The 18,564-nt window shown below is 33.1% G+C and overlaps 2 protein-coding genes across 3 annotated transcripts in view; both read right to left on the bottom strand.

Annotated features, from left to right (window-relative positions):
* The window catches only part of LOC127700167 (signal peptide peptidase-like 2B), a 231,364-nt gene that overhangs the window by 135,286 nt on the left and 77,514 nt on the right, over positions 1-18,564 (bottom strand).
* The window catches only part of LOC127700156 (signal peptide peptidase-like 2B), a 70,138-nt gene continuing 58,395 nt past the window's right edge, over positions 6,822-18,564 (bottom strand). For both annotated transcript variants that reach the window (XM_052203575.1, XM_052203574.1), the window contains 2 exons: positions 12,401-12,561; positions 6,822-9,429 (listed from right to left, as the gene is read on the bottom strand). In XM_052203575.1, the coding sequence (XP_052059535.1) occupies positions 9,283-9,429; positions 12,401-12,561 (308 nt within the window). In that variant the 3' untranslated portion in view covers positions 6,822-9,282. The remainder of the gene's footprint in view (positions 9,430-12,400; positions 12,562-18,564) is intronic.

Raw genomic sequence — 18,564 nt, forward strand, 5'->3', positions numbered from 1 at the left:
AGATTTTGCCCAGATTGTGAAACAGAATTACAATTAATTACATTCACGATCCGATCGCAATGCTTGACCATCGTAAGGTATTCTTTCACGATCATTTTTCTCGATATACCGAATAACAGCCTTGTTCTAAAATATTTTTTGTAAAGATACACAAATGTTACTCGATATACTTGTACTAAGGTATGATATGTCAATACATATTTCATCATGAAAGCATTAATAATCTAAAAGTATTCATTTTCATTCGAAATGGGATGTTAAATTGGTAGATGACCCAATAAATTCTCTTCTTATCCAACATATCATCCTTTCCCAGTAGCAACTTCTATTTTCAGCCATTCATCTCAGATCTTTTAACTCGTATGACCTACTTAACAACAGATTGATTGTTTATTAGATCTCAGTCGTCTTTAATATTGCATGAAATACCTGCCACTGAACGTTGAGCAAACCACAATTAATCAATCAACAAATTTTGATAGATTTTCATATATGCCAATTACAATGTGTATTTCATCATAGAAAATGAATAATGATTGATTCAGGCTAGCTCACGTGTACACAAAAGAAATTAATTTTAGAATTCTTTCCGTCGTTTTTCTGTTTTTTGAAATTCATATTTCAAACATTTCTCTTACATTTTGTGAAATGAGTGGTCAACAAAATAATAATTAACTTGATTAAGAAAAAGACAAAATGAATATGGATTATAACGTTTAAAAATTCTTTCCTCGCCTACCGAAACAAGGCTTGGAATGAACCATTCAATATGGCACATATAATACAACACGAAGTAGTTCATAGAATCGGCTGCTCGGAGTTTTATGTATTTTTATTTGTCTACATGCATTGCTTTTAGTTTTATTTGTATTGAATACCGTTGTTTTCTTTATATAACTATCTGAGATATTCTGTACGGTATTTATCAATTATGATAAGGTTTATTAAGCTAATGAGATAAAAATAAATAAATATATTCTAGTATTTCAGAGATGATTAAGAAGATTCAGATTCAGATTTGATATTTTATCATACTAGTCTCACTTCGTGCAATACATACATATATATAGTACATACAGAGTATAATTATACACAATATAAAACATACAAATGTTGAATGTTTAAAACGAATGTTGAATGTTGAAAATCGAATGTTGATAACGAATGTTAAATGTTGAATGTTGAAAATCGAATATCGATAACGAATGTTGGATGTTAGAAACGAATGTTGAATGTTGAAAATCGAATGTTGAAAACGAATGTTGAAAACGAATGTTGAATGTTGAAAACGAATGTTGAATGTTGAACACAAATGTTGAATGTTGAAAACGAATGTTGAAAGTTGAAAATCGAATGTTGAAAACGAATGTTGAATATGGAAAACGAATGTTGAAAGATGAAAATCGAATGTTGAAAACGAATGTTGAATGTTGAAAACGAATGTTGAATGTTGAAAACGAATGTTGAATGTTGAAAACGAAATGTTGAATGTTGAAAACGAATGTTAGATGTTGAAAACGAATGTTGAAAATTGAAAATCGAATGTTCAAAACGAATGTTGAATGTTGAAAACGAATGTTGAAAGTTGAAAATCGAATGTTGAATGTTGAAAACGAATGTTGAATGTTGAAAACGAATGTTGAAAGTTGAAAATCGAATACTGAAAACGAATGTTGAATATTGAAAACGAATGTTGAATGTTGAAAGTTGAAAATCGAATGTTGAAAACGAATGTTGAAAAAAAAAAAAAAAATTGAAAAAAAAGTTTTAACAAAACAAAAATTTTGAATGTTGAATGTTGAAAACGAATGTTGAAAGTTAAAAACGAATTTTGAAAGATGTAAATCGAATGTTGAATGTTGAAAACGAATGTTGAATGCTGATAATCGAATGTTGAAAACGAATGTTGAATGCTGAAAACGAATGTTGAATGTTGAAAACGAATGTTGAATGTTGAAAATCGAATGTTGAAACGAATGTTGAAAACGAATGTTAAAATGTTGAAAATCGAGTGTTGAAATAAAAAAATGGAAAAAAAAGTTTAACAAAAAAAAAAAGTTTTGAATGTTGAATGTTGAAATTGAAAGTTATTGAATATTGAAAATAAAAAGTACAAAAAAAAAAAAAAAAAAAAAAAAATTGAATGTTGAATGTTGAATATTGAACCAACTTGATATTATATCTCGCTTTTGCGACATAAATGTTGTCTCTGATATGTACAGATGGCTTAGAGTATTATTTCTTGAAGTTTACATGAAGCTCAATTGTCTTTTGTAAATATAGATGCCGGTGAGTATTTCTGTGGAGTGAGTAAGCGAATTCGTTTCGGAGTGAGTCCCTTTTGCGGCGTGCACGTGTGCTTTGTAGGGGAAACTGGTGTAGAAATTTGATGAAGTTTATGCGTTGGTGACTTCAGGCAAGTCTTATACGGAGGCCTGCTCTGTGATTTTGCTCCATGTTTTGGTGCATTAAGCCATGTCTGTGACTTCTTCCTGACCATGATTGTAACTGGAAGGGATTAAGGTTCAAAACATGCACATTACTTAAAAAAACTAAAATATGGGCCAAATGAAATACCTTAAGTTTGTTATCAGTAATCATAACAAAGAAAGTGTGTTTGAATTACAAACTATCAGAAAGAAACTAAATTATAGGCAAATCTATCGTTGTTTTGATGTATGCCTCACCCCCTTGCAACGCAAAATCTGACACACCGAGCGACATATTAAATTTCAATAAAGAATTAACTTTAAAACCGATAAATATTGACTAAGAAGCTGGCATTTGGTTAACATCTATGAGAGAAATTCATTTCTATTTAAATCATACTGGAAAAAAAATCGTCGACAGTAGTTTTTCATCCTGAAACTTGCATATGAAGTCTCAAAATATGCAACACGGAAAACTGCGGAGAGCGGTATAAGAAAGCGGAGCACTGAAAACGTTTGCCTTAACCTGCTGGAAATAGATTATGACTCGGTTCCTTCCGTGCAATACATAATTTGGTGCTAAAAATTCTCAAAAAAGAAATATTGATATTTATACTTTCCTTGGTCGTTTTTTCAAACATATCCAACACACCGCATGTTGGGTTCTACACGGTGAAACTGGCCGCTGACTTTGAACCCTCAGTAAACATAGACGACGAAAGGTTTACCCAAATTCCTTTTGATGTCATTCGTATCTTTATTTTGATTAACTATATGCATAATATTATGTATGAAGATTGAGAGATTAGGAAGATATAACCAACGCACTGGGCCCTTTTACCTAAAATGTCGACGATTTTTAATTGATAGTGACACTTTAATCCCTCCGTACATAACGAAGATGCCATTTTTCTAGGAAATCCTTTTGATAGGATCTGTATACATACGTAGTCTAAAAGATTATAAAATTTTTGAATGGTTTTACACTAGTCATTTTGGGGGCCCTTTATAGCTTGCTGTTCGGTGTGAGCCAAGGCTCCGTGTTGAAGGCCGTACTTTGACCTACATGTATAATGGTTACTTTTACAAATTGTGACTTGGATGGAGAGTTGTCTCATTGACTTTCATACCACATCTTCTTATATCTATTGAACGACCAGGGGGTCTCACTGCTTTTTCAATGGTAGATTTCTATGATATATTTTGAATATCAGACTGGCACTTTGAGTCCTTTGTAAACATAGAATACGAGAAGTTGACCCAAATTCCTTTTGATGTCATTTTTATCTATGTATAAGTTAATTATATGCATAATATTAGGAAGATGTAGCTAACGCACTGGGCCCTTTTACCTGTATATATATTTTGTATATTAAGTGAATCGAAAAATTAAAAAAAATCGGCTTTCCATATGTGGGTTGGTGATCAAGTAGTTAAGACCGATGGGTACAGTGCTGAAGGTCCCGGGTTTGATCCCGACTCGGGGGCGCTGGAAATTTCAGTACATTAGATCACCCTCCCACAAACATCTCTGGTACCTAGACCGGAGTTTAAACTAGAATGGGTACTTTGGGGCCTCGATTGGTCAAAGTGGCCCCCGACTTTGACCAGGAGATCAATCTTCAGATATCTCATCGGTTTGTCTGTTCCCCGGTGGTTCTCTCCGAGTACTTCGGCTTCCACCAATAATTATAAGACCTCCCGGTGTCATAGCACTCTCGTGTTGTTGGGTTGGGGATATATGTCCTTGGTGGTGGGTTGTATACATGTATATGTTAGTGACACATCTCCATTAATCCTGTTAGGGAGTGTACATGGAACTCGGGAGCTCCGAATAACGGAGGTATCAACCAGTATATACATACATAGTTGTTTCTATTTAATAGTTGATCTTTCATTTGTTCAACGATACATATTTTCGAACATCCTGGCACTTAAAATCCTTGGAGGTGAGATTCTCAGGGTTTTACCCCAAACTCTATGGGAAAATACAATTTTCAATTCCAATTTCAAACCAAACGGTAAAAGATATCACAAAGATATTTTTAACCCATGTCTAATATGATCAGGATATTTGCAAAAACGATCTCAAATTAATGATTCAACAAAAAATAAATTGAGTTTTAAATTTGTGTTGTTATATATGGTAAAACCTGAGGATTTGTTTCTGCTTCAACTCCAATATTCAAATATTTAAACACAATCTAATTATCTGATTGGTCAATCTTCAGCTGTGATGCAAGCATGAAATTATGTATCGCAATAATAAATGCTTTTAAAAACAAGCGTTCTGAGAGTATTGCATGGCATTACATAGTCCCCTACCGGTTAAAAATTCATTATACTGGAACAAAATTCTAACTTGATCTATAACTTGTCATGGTGTTAACTTTATAACAAATATCAAGTCAATATCTTCAAGCATGATGAAAAAAGTGTGGAAAACTGATTTTTTGAGTGAATTTTCTAAGTCCAAGGACCATAACTCTGCACAAAATCATCAGACCGCAACAAAATTTGAACTTGGTCTGTAACTTGTCATGATAAAACAATACACCAAATGTCAAATCAATATCTTTTAGGACGAAGAAAAAAAAAGTGGAAAACTGAGTTGCCCAACTGACAGATGGACAGACATACAGACAGACACAGACAGACAGAGTGCAAACCTAAAGTCCTCTTCGACTTCGTCGGTAAGGGACCTTTTAAAGTACCTATTGTATGACATCAAGGGCAGTGAAAAACAAGAGGCTCTCAAGAGCCTGAATCGCTCACCTGTTATTTTTTTTGCTTAAATCTTTCATCAATGATTATTTTTGCTTTTTACCCATATGTTCCATTTTAGCCATAGTGTCTATGTTTCTTGACGTACAAGGAAATGAAATACAAAATTCATACTAGATTCATTTGAGAAGATTTTTAAAGTTAAAAAACATAAAACAACTTGTGTAAAATTGTCCTTAAAGGGCAATAACTCCTTAAGGGGTCAATAGACAATTTTGGTCATATTAAACTTTTTTGAAGATCTTACTTTGCTGAACATTTTTGCTGTTTACAGTTTATCTTTATCTTCAATAATATTCAAGATAATAACCAAAAACTGCAAAATTTCCTTAAAACAACTAATTTAGTGGCAGCAACCCAACAATGGGTTGTTCGGTGTGTCTGAAAATTTCAGGGCTGATAGATCTTGACCTTTTGAACATTTTAACCCCATGTCAGATTTGCTCTAAATGCTTTAGTTTCTGAGATATAAGCCAAAAACTGCATTACACCCCTATGTTCTATTTTTAGCCATGGCGGCCATGTTTGTTGATGGATCAAAATTTCGGATACAATTCATAAACTAGATTCCTAAAGGAACATTCATTCAAAGTTAAGAAGTATTAGGCACAATGGTTTCAGAAGAGAAGATTTTTAAATGTTAGCAAACTTGATGAACACATTTCGTAAAATTGTCTTTAGAGGGCAATAACTCCTTGAGGGGTCAATTGACAAACTTGGTCATTTAACTTTTTTGTAGATCTTACTTTGCTGAACATTATTGCTGTTTACAGTTTATATCTATCTATAATAATATTCAAGATAACAACAAAAAACTGCAAAATTTCCTTAAAACTACCGATTTAGTGGCAGCAACCCAACAATGGGTTGTTCGATTTGTCTGAAAATATGTTGACTGATAGATCTTGACCAATTGAACAATTTTACCCCATGTCAGATTTGCTCTAAAAGCTTTAGTTTTGGAGATATAAGCAAAAAACTGCATTTGACCCCTATGTTCTATTTTTAGCCATGGCGGCCATGTTTGTCGATGGATCAAAACTTCGGATACAATTTATAAACTAGATACCCTAAGGTACATTTAGTTAAAGTTTGAAGGTATTTGGCCCAGTAGTTTCAGAGGAGAAGATTTTTGAAATAGTTTACGACGACAGACGATGACGACAGACGACGGACGCCAAGTGATGGCATAAGCTCACATGGGGCCCTTCAGGCCCCGGTGAGCTAAAAAGATGAAGTATTGGTATTATATGAGTTGGAAATCATGGTATTTCATTGCAACCAATGTAAACATACACCATAACCTTCAATAGTTGTCAGTTATCATTCTCACACCAGTAAGGCATTGACAATCAAATATTGTAAAAATAAGAAATGTTTGAATAATTGCGAAAATTGATACCATACATGTCTTGCAAAAATAAAATCCGCAATTCTGAATACTGATGTCATTTTTTGTATGCAGCATTTCCGGAAATATCAATAACCCGGTAATAAATTTTTATTATTGTTCAACTTTTTCCATATTAAATGCACACAAAATTGTCTAAATTGACAGTAGTTTTATATCATCATTAGATTTTGTATAATTCTATAAGAGAAATAATATATTGTTATATATTTTATTTACCATAATATGTATGATACAAAATAATATTTATTGACAACAATGAAATATATTTATCATTAATACCATATAAAAATAAAATGTGGTATGACTACAAATAAAATAACTATCTACCTGCGACCAATAAGTGTGGATGTCAGCAGTTCTATGTCACTGTACGGCCTTCAATAATGAGCAAAACCCATGTACGCCCTTCAATAATAAGCAAAACCCATACGGTATAGCTATGAAAGACCCAGACATGACATGCAAAATATGAAACAATTCAATTAAGAAAACCAACAGCCAGATTAATTTACAAACTTATTAAAAAAAAATATGACAGCAACCAATGACAAACACTGAACTACAGGCTCCTGACTTGAAACAGGTACATATAGAATTTAACCATGTCAGTCTTGCTATGGAACTTTTTTAGTTAAACAATTTTATATATAGCACTTTCATGAATTCAAACTACAGTGATTCATGTACATGTCTAAATAGAACTCCTTAAAAGATCTGAAAAAAAAAAAATCAGTTTAGAGAAGGTGTTCAGTTTGTACAGGTTTAAAATGTGTTGATGTTGATATAAGGGGACTTTATAGAAGTGAGCTGTCTGGTTAAGACAGATAACAAGTTTGGTCAGGTTTCACTGAATCATATTTCAAGGTAAAGTCATTGGTTTGTGGTTTTAAACTTTCAAGACATAAAATTAATGATAAACGTTGGGAAATGAAGATAAACCATTAACAGATCTACCAAGACATGAATAAAAGTAGTTCACAGTATGTAATTAATTTTCACACCATCTAACCCACCCTGCTGGATATCATGATTACATTCAAGCATATTGAAATTACGACTGGGTGAAACCCTCAATGATAGTGTAGATTATAAAACCATCCCTAAAGTATATAGAATGTAAACATTCAAAAATACATATTTCTACATGGGAAAGTTCTTATATCTTTAAACAGCAAAGGCTTGAGGTGTAAATAAAAAAGGACCCTGTATCTCGAAAAGCATTTTAAGCATAACTCAACATAATGTGCACAGCAATGTAATCACTGAAGCAAAAAAAATATTCAAGCAAAAAAAACAATTTACAATTGATTAATATAAAAATTATAATATCAAACAACAAATCTAATGTACTGTTGATTCATTTATGTTCGTGGATACACATTTTAGTGGAATGAGGAAAGCTTGTATTTTCATGAATATTTAATTTGGTCGATTTGCCAAAGTCTTCTTTTAAAATTAATAAATCCTTAAACATTAAAAATTGTGGATTATACCCACGAAATCCATGTAAATTGGTACCACACAAATTATAATGAATCTATAATAGGAATGACTGTAATATTTTTTCTGTCTATGAAGAAATAACATCAAAAATGTGGTGCACACTGTATAACCCGCGTAGCGGGTTATTTTAAAGTGTGCACCACATTTTTTATGTTATTTCGAATAGACAGAAAAAATATTAGTCATTTCTTATAATTTAATTCTAAATTCCATTTTAAACCTGAGTAAACCATGAAAAAACGTTGATGACGTCACGGTCACATGACAAAATTATGTCTATGAGCTGATAAAAAAAACAATGTCAGCCAATCAGAAGACGTGTTACATCCAAAATTAAATAAAATACATAATAAACAAAGAGTTGTCTAACCTGTATAACCTGCATAACCTAAACAACGCCAATAACAGCACATCTTATTAAACAAAAACTTTAACAAATGTTGATGCTACCATCAGCACCAATCATGGCACACCTTAGTCTGGCTATCGAAACTTTCCTTACAGACAAGACAATTTTTCAATGGCACTGACCATAGACCTAACATCAACATGAATAACTGGTGAAATGCATAAAAAAAAATTAAGATGAGATATGATTGCCAATGAGACAACTGTCAACTAGAGATCAAATGTTGTAAATTAAAGCAACTTGTTTATAGTTTTATAGTGTGAACATAGTGCATTTCAAGATACACACATTATACTATTTATATGCAGTTGCGTGGGAGATAAAAAGTTATACACATTAGAAATTTGTGTTCCAAAGAAATTAATGGAGGTGGTGCTGCTATTCTTTTGTTTTGGGTATGTTTGAACATCTTATCTTCAATTTTTCCCAAAAAATCTCAATTCTGCTAAATACAAATGTTATGGTAATCCTAAAATAAATATGCAGAAATATCTGCTGCAAAAATAAAGGTACACAAAGCTTCAAAACAGCAGGTTACGTAGACAGCTGAGTTGACTAGTAAACATTTTTTTGTGTATACTTAAAAATATATAAAATAACTTTCAACAAATATATTAAAAACATGAAAATGAAAGACATGAAAAAAAGGATTAAATTCCCTCAAATTTTTGTGTATCTCAACCCACTAGTTATAATATTTTAAGTTTCCCATAATTCTTTGTTTCAGATTTTCTGCGACATAGTCACTTCCTGATTAGACTTCTGTTTTCACTGTCTATTGTAGATGTACTAGACATTTCTTCATTGACATTATTTACAGATGCTGTATTAGGGCCTGAGATAACATTCTCTGGTTGTGGTGGAGGATTCTCACTGTTCTCTGTTACACTCTGTCAAATAGATAAAATATTTCATAAATAATAAACATTCAAGGTTAATAAACTGTTATCACAGAGATATGTCTCGCCTTTTTGTAATTTTGATAATGCAAATGTTGAAATTAAAATAGCAATACTTTAACATGTAAGTTATGCAAATATTCAAAGTCGATGAACCATGACTGAAGGTACATGGCTAAACAATCTCTATGGAATGAGATGTGCCAATGCTAATACAACTGCATACCAAATACCATTGACTTATTATAAGTCGTTCCTTTTAAACAAACCTAAACACAAACATTAACTTGTAAACTATGTAAAAGTTTCAAAGTCAATGAACCATGATTAGAGGTGGGGCTATATAATCTCCATGGAAACGATACTTGCAAATGCCAATAAATTTGCATACCAAATATCATTGACTTAACATTAGCAGTTCATCTTAAACTGATCTAATCACAAACTAATACATGTAAACTAAGCAAAAGTTTCAAAGTAAATAGACCATGACTGAGGGGGCGGGGCCAAATATTCTCCATGGAAATGAGATGTGCTAATGCTTATGCAACTGAACACCTATTAACATTGGCCTACCACTAATGGTTCCCCTTGAACTGACCTAATCACAAACTAATACATGTTAACTTAGCAAAATTTTCAAAGTCTATAGACCATGACTTAGGGGGCGGAGCTAAATAATCTCCATGGAAATGAGATATGCCAATGCTTACACAACTGCATACCAAATATCATTGACCTACCGCTAGTGGTTACCCATAAATTTACCTAATCACAAACTAATACATGTAAACTATGAAAAGTTTAAAAGTCAATAAAACTTGACTGAGGGGGCGGGGCCAAATAATCTCCATGGTAATGAGATGTGCCAATGATAATACAACTGCATACCAAATATCATTGACCTACCACTAGTGGTTCACCATGACCTAGACCTAATCACAAACTAATACATTGTTGACGCCGACGACGCCGGAAACAGCATACCTATGTCTCGCTTTTTGACTCCGTCAAGGCAAGACAAAAACAAATAATGTGCCACAGTTGAACTATTCATGTCATACAACCATCACTTTTCTTTTTTGGCATCATACTTTTTCTCTTGTAACATCAAAATTTTGAGGAAACAGCTGTGATATATAGTAATGGCAAATAAACAGCAGGAAGGTCCATACTTCTCATATGTACTTTTAAGAGCATTTGGTAGCAATAAATTATGCATATCAAAGACATGTTTTTTATGCTAATTATATACACAACAGCCCCTGTGGATTTTTCTTTTTCCACCTGCCCACAGTGGACAGCCAACCTGTGTCCACTCTAGGTATCTTCTCTTTTTTTTTGTTTAAATATTGATTACAAATGCTTGTCTGCTTTTTTTCAATTGATTGTACTTGCAAGTCTTTTGATTCAACAAAAGAAATTGCATGCCCACTCCTATGGGTGGGCAGAGTGGACAAGCTAGAAATTTTGCCCACTCGGTGCCCACTCCCACTGTGGGTGGGTGAACAAAGCAAAATCCGCCTGAACTGTAGTGTATAAGTGCCATCTTGAACATTATTCTATCTTGAACATTATTCTACATCTTTTATCAATCTTTCAGATGAAGAACAGCAACTTAATGCTCTTCATTTCAGTCTTCACGAAAAAAACACCTTTTGACAATGAATAAGTGAAATTTGTACTAAAATAATAATTTTGGATTTGCAAAATAACAATTACTGCTCCTAAAAATATCAACATCAGTAAAATACTTCAATTTCAGGGATAATTTTCTTTTCAAGGAAGCAAGCAGAAATACCATGTAAGTAAATAGACATTTGCTACAACAAAATCAAGAAACATGTATTTTGATGATTTGTTCTTGTAAAAGCTGTCATGTTGATATTTACTATATCTGAGCTTGCATAATATACACTTGTTTACCCAACATATAGAGTTGGTATAGGGGATGCTTATTATACACACTGTAGCTGGTTTTTAATTTTCTCTGTATGTTTATTTCTTCTGAATATTCAAGATGTTTATTTTTAAAAAAAACAAACTTTTTCTATCAAGAAAGTTTTTTTCTTCATTATTGTACATGTATATTCAAATAGAGGTACCTGATAATTAATAACTTTATTTGATAAAATGAATATATATTTTTTACAGGTTAAAAAGTCTACAATTGCATTGTTTATGACTTTTAAATTAATGGATTAAACAAAAAGATTTAAAAAAAAAGATTTAAATGAACAAACAAACTTATATATTATTTTTATCTTTTAATAGACTTTAAAGACGATTAAGTACATGATTTAAAAGTTCCCTTTAAAAGGTTTTACAGTGAGCTTGACTTTTTTTAATGATTTTGGAGTGATGAAAAGGGGTGCGTATTATACACAAATGTGTACTATGCACAGTCCATTAGGGTAACTCTAAACATGTTGTGCAGGGCTTCCATCGAAACCCTGTGTCTCTCCTGCTATTGCTGCTGTCAAGGTAAAAGTGTAATGTTGACTGACAAAACATTAGTTCATTTATCAATGAAATACAACAATGTACAATAAAAATCAAATAAAATCGAGAAGTTTTCTTCCAGTGCTATTACTTGATTAAATCTTGAAGAAGCTTCTCTCAAATTTTTATAATATTCCACGAAGGTTTGACAAAGATATTGATGTCTAAAAAAATTTAAGCACAGACTGAACAAAAATGTGACATTGCCATCAAAGGAATTTAGCACTGCTATTTTTTCTTATCAGCTTATGCTGATCTACTATTAAGTATTACTTCTAATAGTTAAGACCTGTCTCCTTATTATTGAAAAGCAAGAGATTATTCATGTCTGCTTAATATTGATTCAATTTTCCAACTTCCAAGTAAAATCTTTTAATTTCTTCTGTAGAGCAGAATACCTTTTTTCTTTAAAATTACATATTACACTCATATTAATGTACACAAGAAAAGAATATTTTACCACTTTTTTAGTTCCATTCCACAACAGTTTAAATTCTCCTCTGATACAGCCAATCACAAAAGTCGTTATAAGTGTACAAGGCACAAGGTACAATAAAGCTGGTTGGCCAGTCTGCATCAACTCCAAGGCAATAAATGTTATGATCATGCCAATTCCATATGCTAAAATATATGCTTATATTTAAGGTGTATGTCAATAGAAGTAAAGTCTGCAAGTGATATAAAAAAAAAATGGTATGAATGCCAATGAGAAAACTCTCCACCAGAGACAAAATGACGTTAAAGTTAGCAACTAAAAATAAGTCTGTTTATTTCTAGTGGGGCAGGAACTGTTGACCCTTTCAGAGCACCACAGTTCACTTGACCTTATTTTTATCTCTAGATGTCTTTTAAGAATGGATTGTAAATTCAAAAATTAATGTGAGCATTTATTGCATATCTTTGACCACCAACAGAAAAAGGCAATCAAATTAATGTGATTGTTTTATTGGGCGTTATTGTCTTATTGACTTACATCCATAATCTTTTATTTTTGTGAAGTCAAGAAAAGGTACCAGAAGAAACTTTCCTGCATACCTAGAAGTTTATGTTTTATGTATTCTAATAAAAAATCAAAGCACTGTAAGCGCTGTAGGCAGTTAACAAAAAACCAAGGCAAACGTAATTATGAAAACTGTGGCAGTGTTGCTTCAATCTTTTTTTAAGATTTGAAAGAACAAGAACTTAACATTCGTATATATGTATATTGTACATTTATGTTCATTAAATAAATTGATTATTAAGGCAAATTAATTAATATTTCATCAAGGTTTTCAAAAGCAACTCATATATCAATGTAAATGACCCCCATCTTCACCCCCAAGTGCATGATGTTACTCCATACCAAGTTTGGAATAAAATGACAGGTGATAATAAAACAGTTGGTCAAACATTCTCGGGCTTTACACTGCTTGAAAGATTTAAATGTTTTCTTTAAAATGAGCCATAAATGAAAATTATTATAGGACCAGAAATAATTTAATAAATAATTAAAGTAAATTCAATTAACCTAGACTCATTTTTTGCATCCATTAAATTTTATAATAAACAATAAATAATTGTAACAGGATGCCGTTACGAAGTATCCCAAACAAAGCCCCCATAATTCGTCATTCCCATGGTCTCCTGACATTGGGCAAAGTCCAGTTCATATTGGTTTGGTCTGGTAAAGTGATATGCATATGTGACACCTAGGAGATTGACCCTGTATGTCATTCAAATCTTTTTGAAATGATGAACAGGAATAAATATGGTTTAGGTATGGGTTCTCGACCGTTTACAAGTTCTCAAACAGGAGGGGGTGGGGTGATCCCAGGGCCTATATTTCATTTGATTTGTTATATTGTCCCATACATGAATACATATGGTTTAGGGGTGGGGATCTCGACCATTTCCAAGTTTTCAAACAGGAGGGGGTGGGGTGACCCCAGGGACTCCCCAAATATTTCATTTGATTTGTTATATTGTCCCATACATGAATATATATGGTTAAGGGGTGGGGATCTTAACTGTTTACAAGTTCTCAAACAAGAGGGGTGGGGTGTCCCCATGGACTCCCCCTATATTTCATTTGATTTGTTTTATTGTCCCATACATGAATATATATGGTTTAGGGGTGGGGATCTCGACCATTTCCAAGTTCTAAAACAGGAGGGGGTGGGGTGACCCAAGGAACTCCCCATATATTTCATTTGATTTGTTATATTGTCCTATACATGAATATATATATGGTTTAGGGGTAGGGATCTTGACTGTTTACAAGTTCTCAAACAGGAGAGGGTGGGGTGTCCCCAGGGACTCCCCCTATATTTCATTTGATTTGTTTTATTGTCCCATACATGAATGTATATGGTTTAGGGGTGGGGATCTCAACCATTTCCAAGTTCTCAAACAGGAGGGGTTGTGGTGACCCCAGTGACTCCCCATATATTTCATTTGATTTGTTATATTGTCCAATACATGAATATATATGGTTTAGGGGTGGGGATCTCTACTGTTTACAAGTTCTCAAACAGGAGGGGGTGGGGTGACCCCAGGGACTCCCCCATATTTAATTTAATTTCTTTTATTGTCCCGTACAAGTATATATTTATTGTTTAGGGGTGGGGATCGCGACGGTTTACAAGATAAAAGTACCTTTTCAAATTGAAGGGGGTTGGGATGACCCCCAGGGACTCACCCTATATTTTGGTTGATTTCTTTTATTGTCCTGTTCTCATTACTGAAGACTGTATGTGTCTATCACTTACTGTTTTCGAGAAATAGTCATTTGAAAATTTAAAAAAATAAAATCCAATAGGGTTCTATAGTAAACCCCTCCCTTCTTCAGGCCCCTCCAAATACCCCTAAATAGACCCCAATGCACAACAAAAGATTAATGGCCCCACTAGACATGTTAGTCTAATATTTTATGAAACCCAAAGTAAGTCTGACAAATGGTCAAAGTTGTCTTCTTAGACGTTTGAGTGGATTCGGTCCGACTTGTCTCGGGGACGAGTTGTCCACATTACTTAAAACATCCCATCAATGTCGATTTCCGCATCTGTTTCATGACCTCGTTTCATTCATAAAATAACAACAACCTTATTTGGCAAGATAAGTTAAAAATTACCACCCACTTATATAACTTTATTTCCTCTATCACAGAGATTTGTTGTACATGAACAATATTTCTGCGCATTTTGCCATTTGGGAAATATAAACGACTTGTAATTACCAATTTTCGGCGTTGAAATATCTCATACAATTGTTCTTTGACATCGTAGCCAAAAGCACAGGGGATAATAAACTACATACGGATTTCTATTGAGCACTACTTCCTATGTGAAACTTCAAAAGTTTTGGGTAGTTCGACGATCATTTAAGTTTTTTCTGGTCATATTTTTTGTATTCCAGAAATAAAAGTATTAAAAAAATGTCCAATTAGTTATACATAACATAATAGCCAGCTTGATAATAACAATGGCATGTATTTCAGCATTTATTGGGTAGAACACAAATCTAGGGTGCTCGCATAAGGCAGCTTAACTGCCTAAAAAATTGGTTGTATACATTATAAATAGCCTCCAAGGTTCATGGACATTGAATTTAACAATGGATAACACATGAAAATAGGAAGGACTCTGGCAACCTTGTAAACCTGGTTCACTGAAATTTATCTCTAAAATTATCTTTTCCAAAGAGTCAAGGAACAATTAATGGGATGGTATAGTTGGACAGGTCTTTTATATACCCCACCACCCATAATTTTCACTTTCATTATATAACTGAATTGTATAATTTTGCTCCCATCCCTATCACCACAAAAAAATATCATGTGGTGTCCACTCCTCCCATACCTTTTCCCTGGAAATAGCCCTTATTAGCAAAACAATTTGTAACATAAAAAAACAACCTCAAACTGTCCTATCAAAGGCAGTTAGAATAGTAAAATATCTTGACACATTTCAAAAAGTTTGGATATCCAACTGTTAAATGTGCTAGCAATTTACAATCTATGGTTCTTGCCATCCATCCAACAACATTATACTTTAATAAAATGCTCCGCAGGGCGCAGCTTGATACGACCGCAGAGGTCGAACCATGAACAGTTGGGGCAAGTATGGACACAACATTCAAGCTTGATACAGCTCTGAATTTGGATTGTGATTAAATATTTGACACAGCATAGGTTTCTGACACAGAATGAATGTGGTCTAAGAACTTAAAAATTTTAAATTGGACATTCACCTATTATGGTCCAATATCCAAAATCTAAATACATGGTTAGATTCAGCATATCAAAGAACCCAAAGAATTCAATTTTTGATGAAATCAAACAAAGTTTAATTTTGGACCCTTTTGACCTCAATGTGGACAAAGTTGATAACGGGGCCCAAAAATCAAAAATCTAAATACATGGTTAGATTCAGCATATCAAAGAACCCCATATATTCAATTTTTGTTGAAATCAAACAAAGTTTAATTTTGGACCCCGATTTGGACCAACTTGAAAACTGGGCCCATAATCAAAAATCTAAATACATGTTTAGATTCAGCATATCAAAGAACCCTAAAAATTCAATTTTTGTTAAAATCAAACTAAGTTTAATTTTGGACCCTTTGGACCTTAATGTAGACCAATTTGAAAACGGAACCAAAAATTAAGAATCTAAATACATGGTTAGATTCGGCATATCAAAGAACCCCAATAATTCAATTTTTGATGAAATCAAACAAAGTTAAATTTTGGACCCTTTGGACCTCAATGTGGACCAATTTAAAAACGGGGCCCAAAATCCAAAAAACTTAATACACGGTTAGATTCAGCATATTAAAGAACCCCAAGAATTCAAGAATAAAACCCCATTGAAATTGATCAAGAAATAAGCAATTTATAGGAAGTATCTTCTTTTGCACAATACTGTGCAATTGAATATTTCTTGCTATTGAGCAATACTGTACAATTGACAATTTCTTGCTATTGCGCAATATTGTGCTATTGGATATTTCTTGCTATTGCGCAATACTGTGCAATTGAAGATTTCTTGCTATTGCGCAATACTGTGCAATTGAAGATTTCTTGCTATTGTGCAATACTGTGCAATTGAAAATTTCTTGCTATTGCACAATACTTATTATATAATAATTTACACATCCTGTTTGGTGTGTATCTCCTACCATATCATTATTACTTGCTTTTAAATATAAATCAGAAATAACCAACTTAAAATGGAAAATTTTAAAAGAAAAAAAAAAGGAAAAATAGAAAAAAAAAGAAAAAAAAAAATCCCCCCCCCCAAATTTTTTGAACCCCCTTATGATTCATCACCCCCAAACTCAATCCCAGCCTTCCCTTTGTGGTATGGTACCTTGCAGTACAATTTCAGAGAGATCCATACACTTGAACACAAGTTATTGTCTGGAAACTAGAAAAATGTGATTTTTGGCCCCTTTTTGGCCCCCAATTCCTAAACGTTTCGGCAATTACCCCCAAACTCAATTCCAGCTTTCCCTTTGTGATATGGAACCTTGTAGTACAATTTCAGAAACATCAAAACACTTACACACAAGTTATTGTCATGAAACTAGAAAAATGCTTGTTTTTTGCCCCTTTTTTGGCCCCTTATTCCTAAAATTTTGAGGCAATTACCCCCAAAATCAATTACAGCCTTCCCTTTGTGATATGGAACCTTGTGGTACAATGTCAGAGAGATCCATACACTTACACACAAGTTATTGTCTGGAAGTTACAAAAATGCTTATTTTTGGCCCCTTTTTGGCCCCTAATTCCTTAACTGTTGGTACCATAACCCCCAAAATCAATCCCAACCTTCCTTTCGTGGTATTGAACCTTATGGTAAAATTTCATGGAGATCCATTCACTTAAACTAAAGTTAGAGTGCGAAAACCAATGTGTCTTCGGACGACGCCGGGCGACGACGACGACGCCAACGTCCTACCAATATACGACCAAAAAATTTTTAATTTTTGCGGTCGTATAAAAATCTAAATACATGTTTAGATTCAGCATATCAAAGAACCCTAAGAATTCAATTTTTTTTAAAATCAAACTAAGTTTAATTTTGGACCCTTTGGACCTTAATGTAGACCAATTTGAAAATGGAACCAAAAATTAAGAATCTAAAAACACGGTTAGATTCGGCATATCAAAGAACCCCAATAATTCAATTTTTGATGAAATCAAACAAAGTTTAATTTTGGACCCTTTGGACCTCAATGTGGACCAATTTAAAAACGGGGCCCAAAATCCAAAAACTAAATACACGGTTAGATTCAGCATATTTAAGAACCCCAAGAATTCAAGAATAAAACCCCATTGAAATTGGTCAAGAAATAAGCAATTTATACGAAGTATCTTCTTTTGCACAATACTGTGCAATTAAATATTTCTTGCTATTGCGCAATACTGTACAATTGACAATTTCTTGCTATTGCGCAATATTGTGCTATTGGATATTTCTTGCTATTGCGCAATACTGTGCAATTGAAGATTTCTTGCTATTGCGCAATACTGTGCAATTAAAGATTTCTTGCTATTGTGCAATACTGTGCAATTGAAAATTTCTTGCTATTGCACAATACTTATTATATAATAATTTACATATCCTGTTTGGTGTGTATCTC

Source organism: Mytilus californianus, unplaced genomic scaffold (assembly GCF_021869535.1).
Source record: "Mytilus californianus isolate M0D057914Y unplaced genomic scaffold, xbMytCali1.0.p SCAF_49, whole genome shotgun sequence".
Classification (NCBI taxonomy): domain Eukaryota; kingdom Metazoa; phylum Mollusca; class Bivalvia; order Mytilida; family Mytilidae; genus Mytilus; species Mytilus californianus.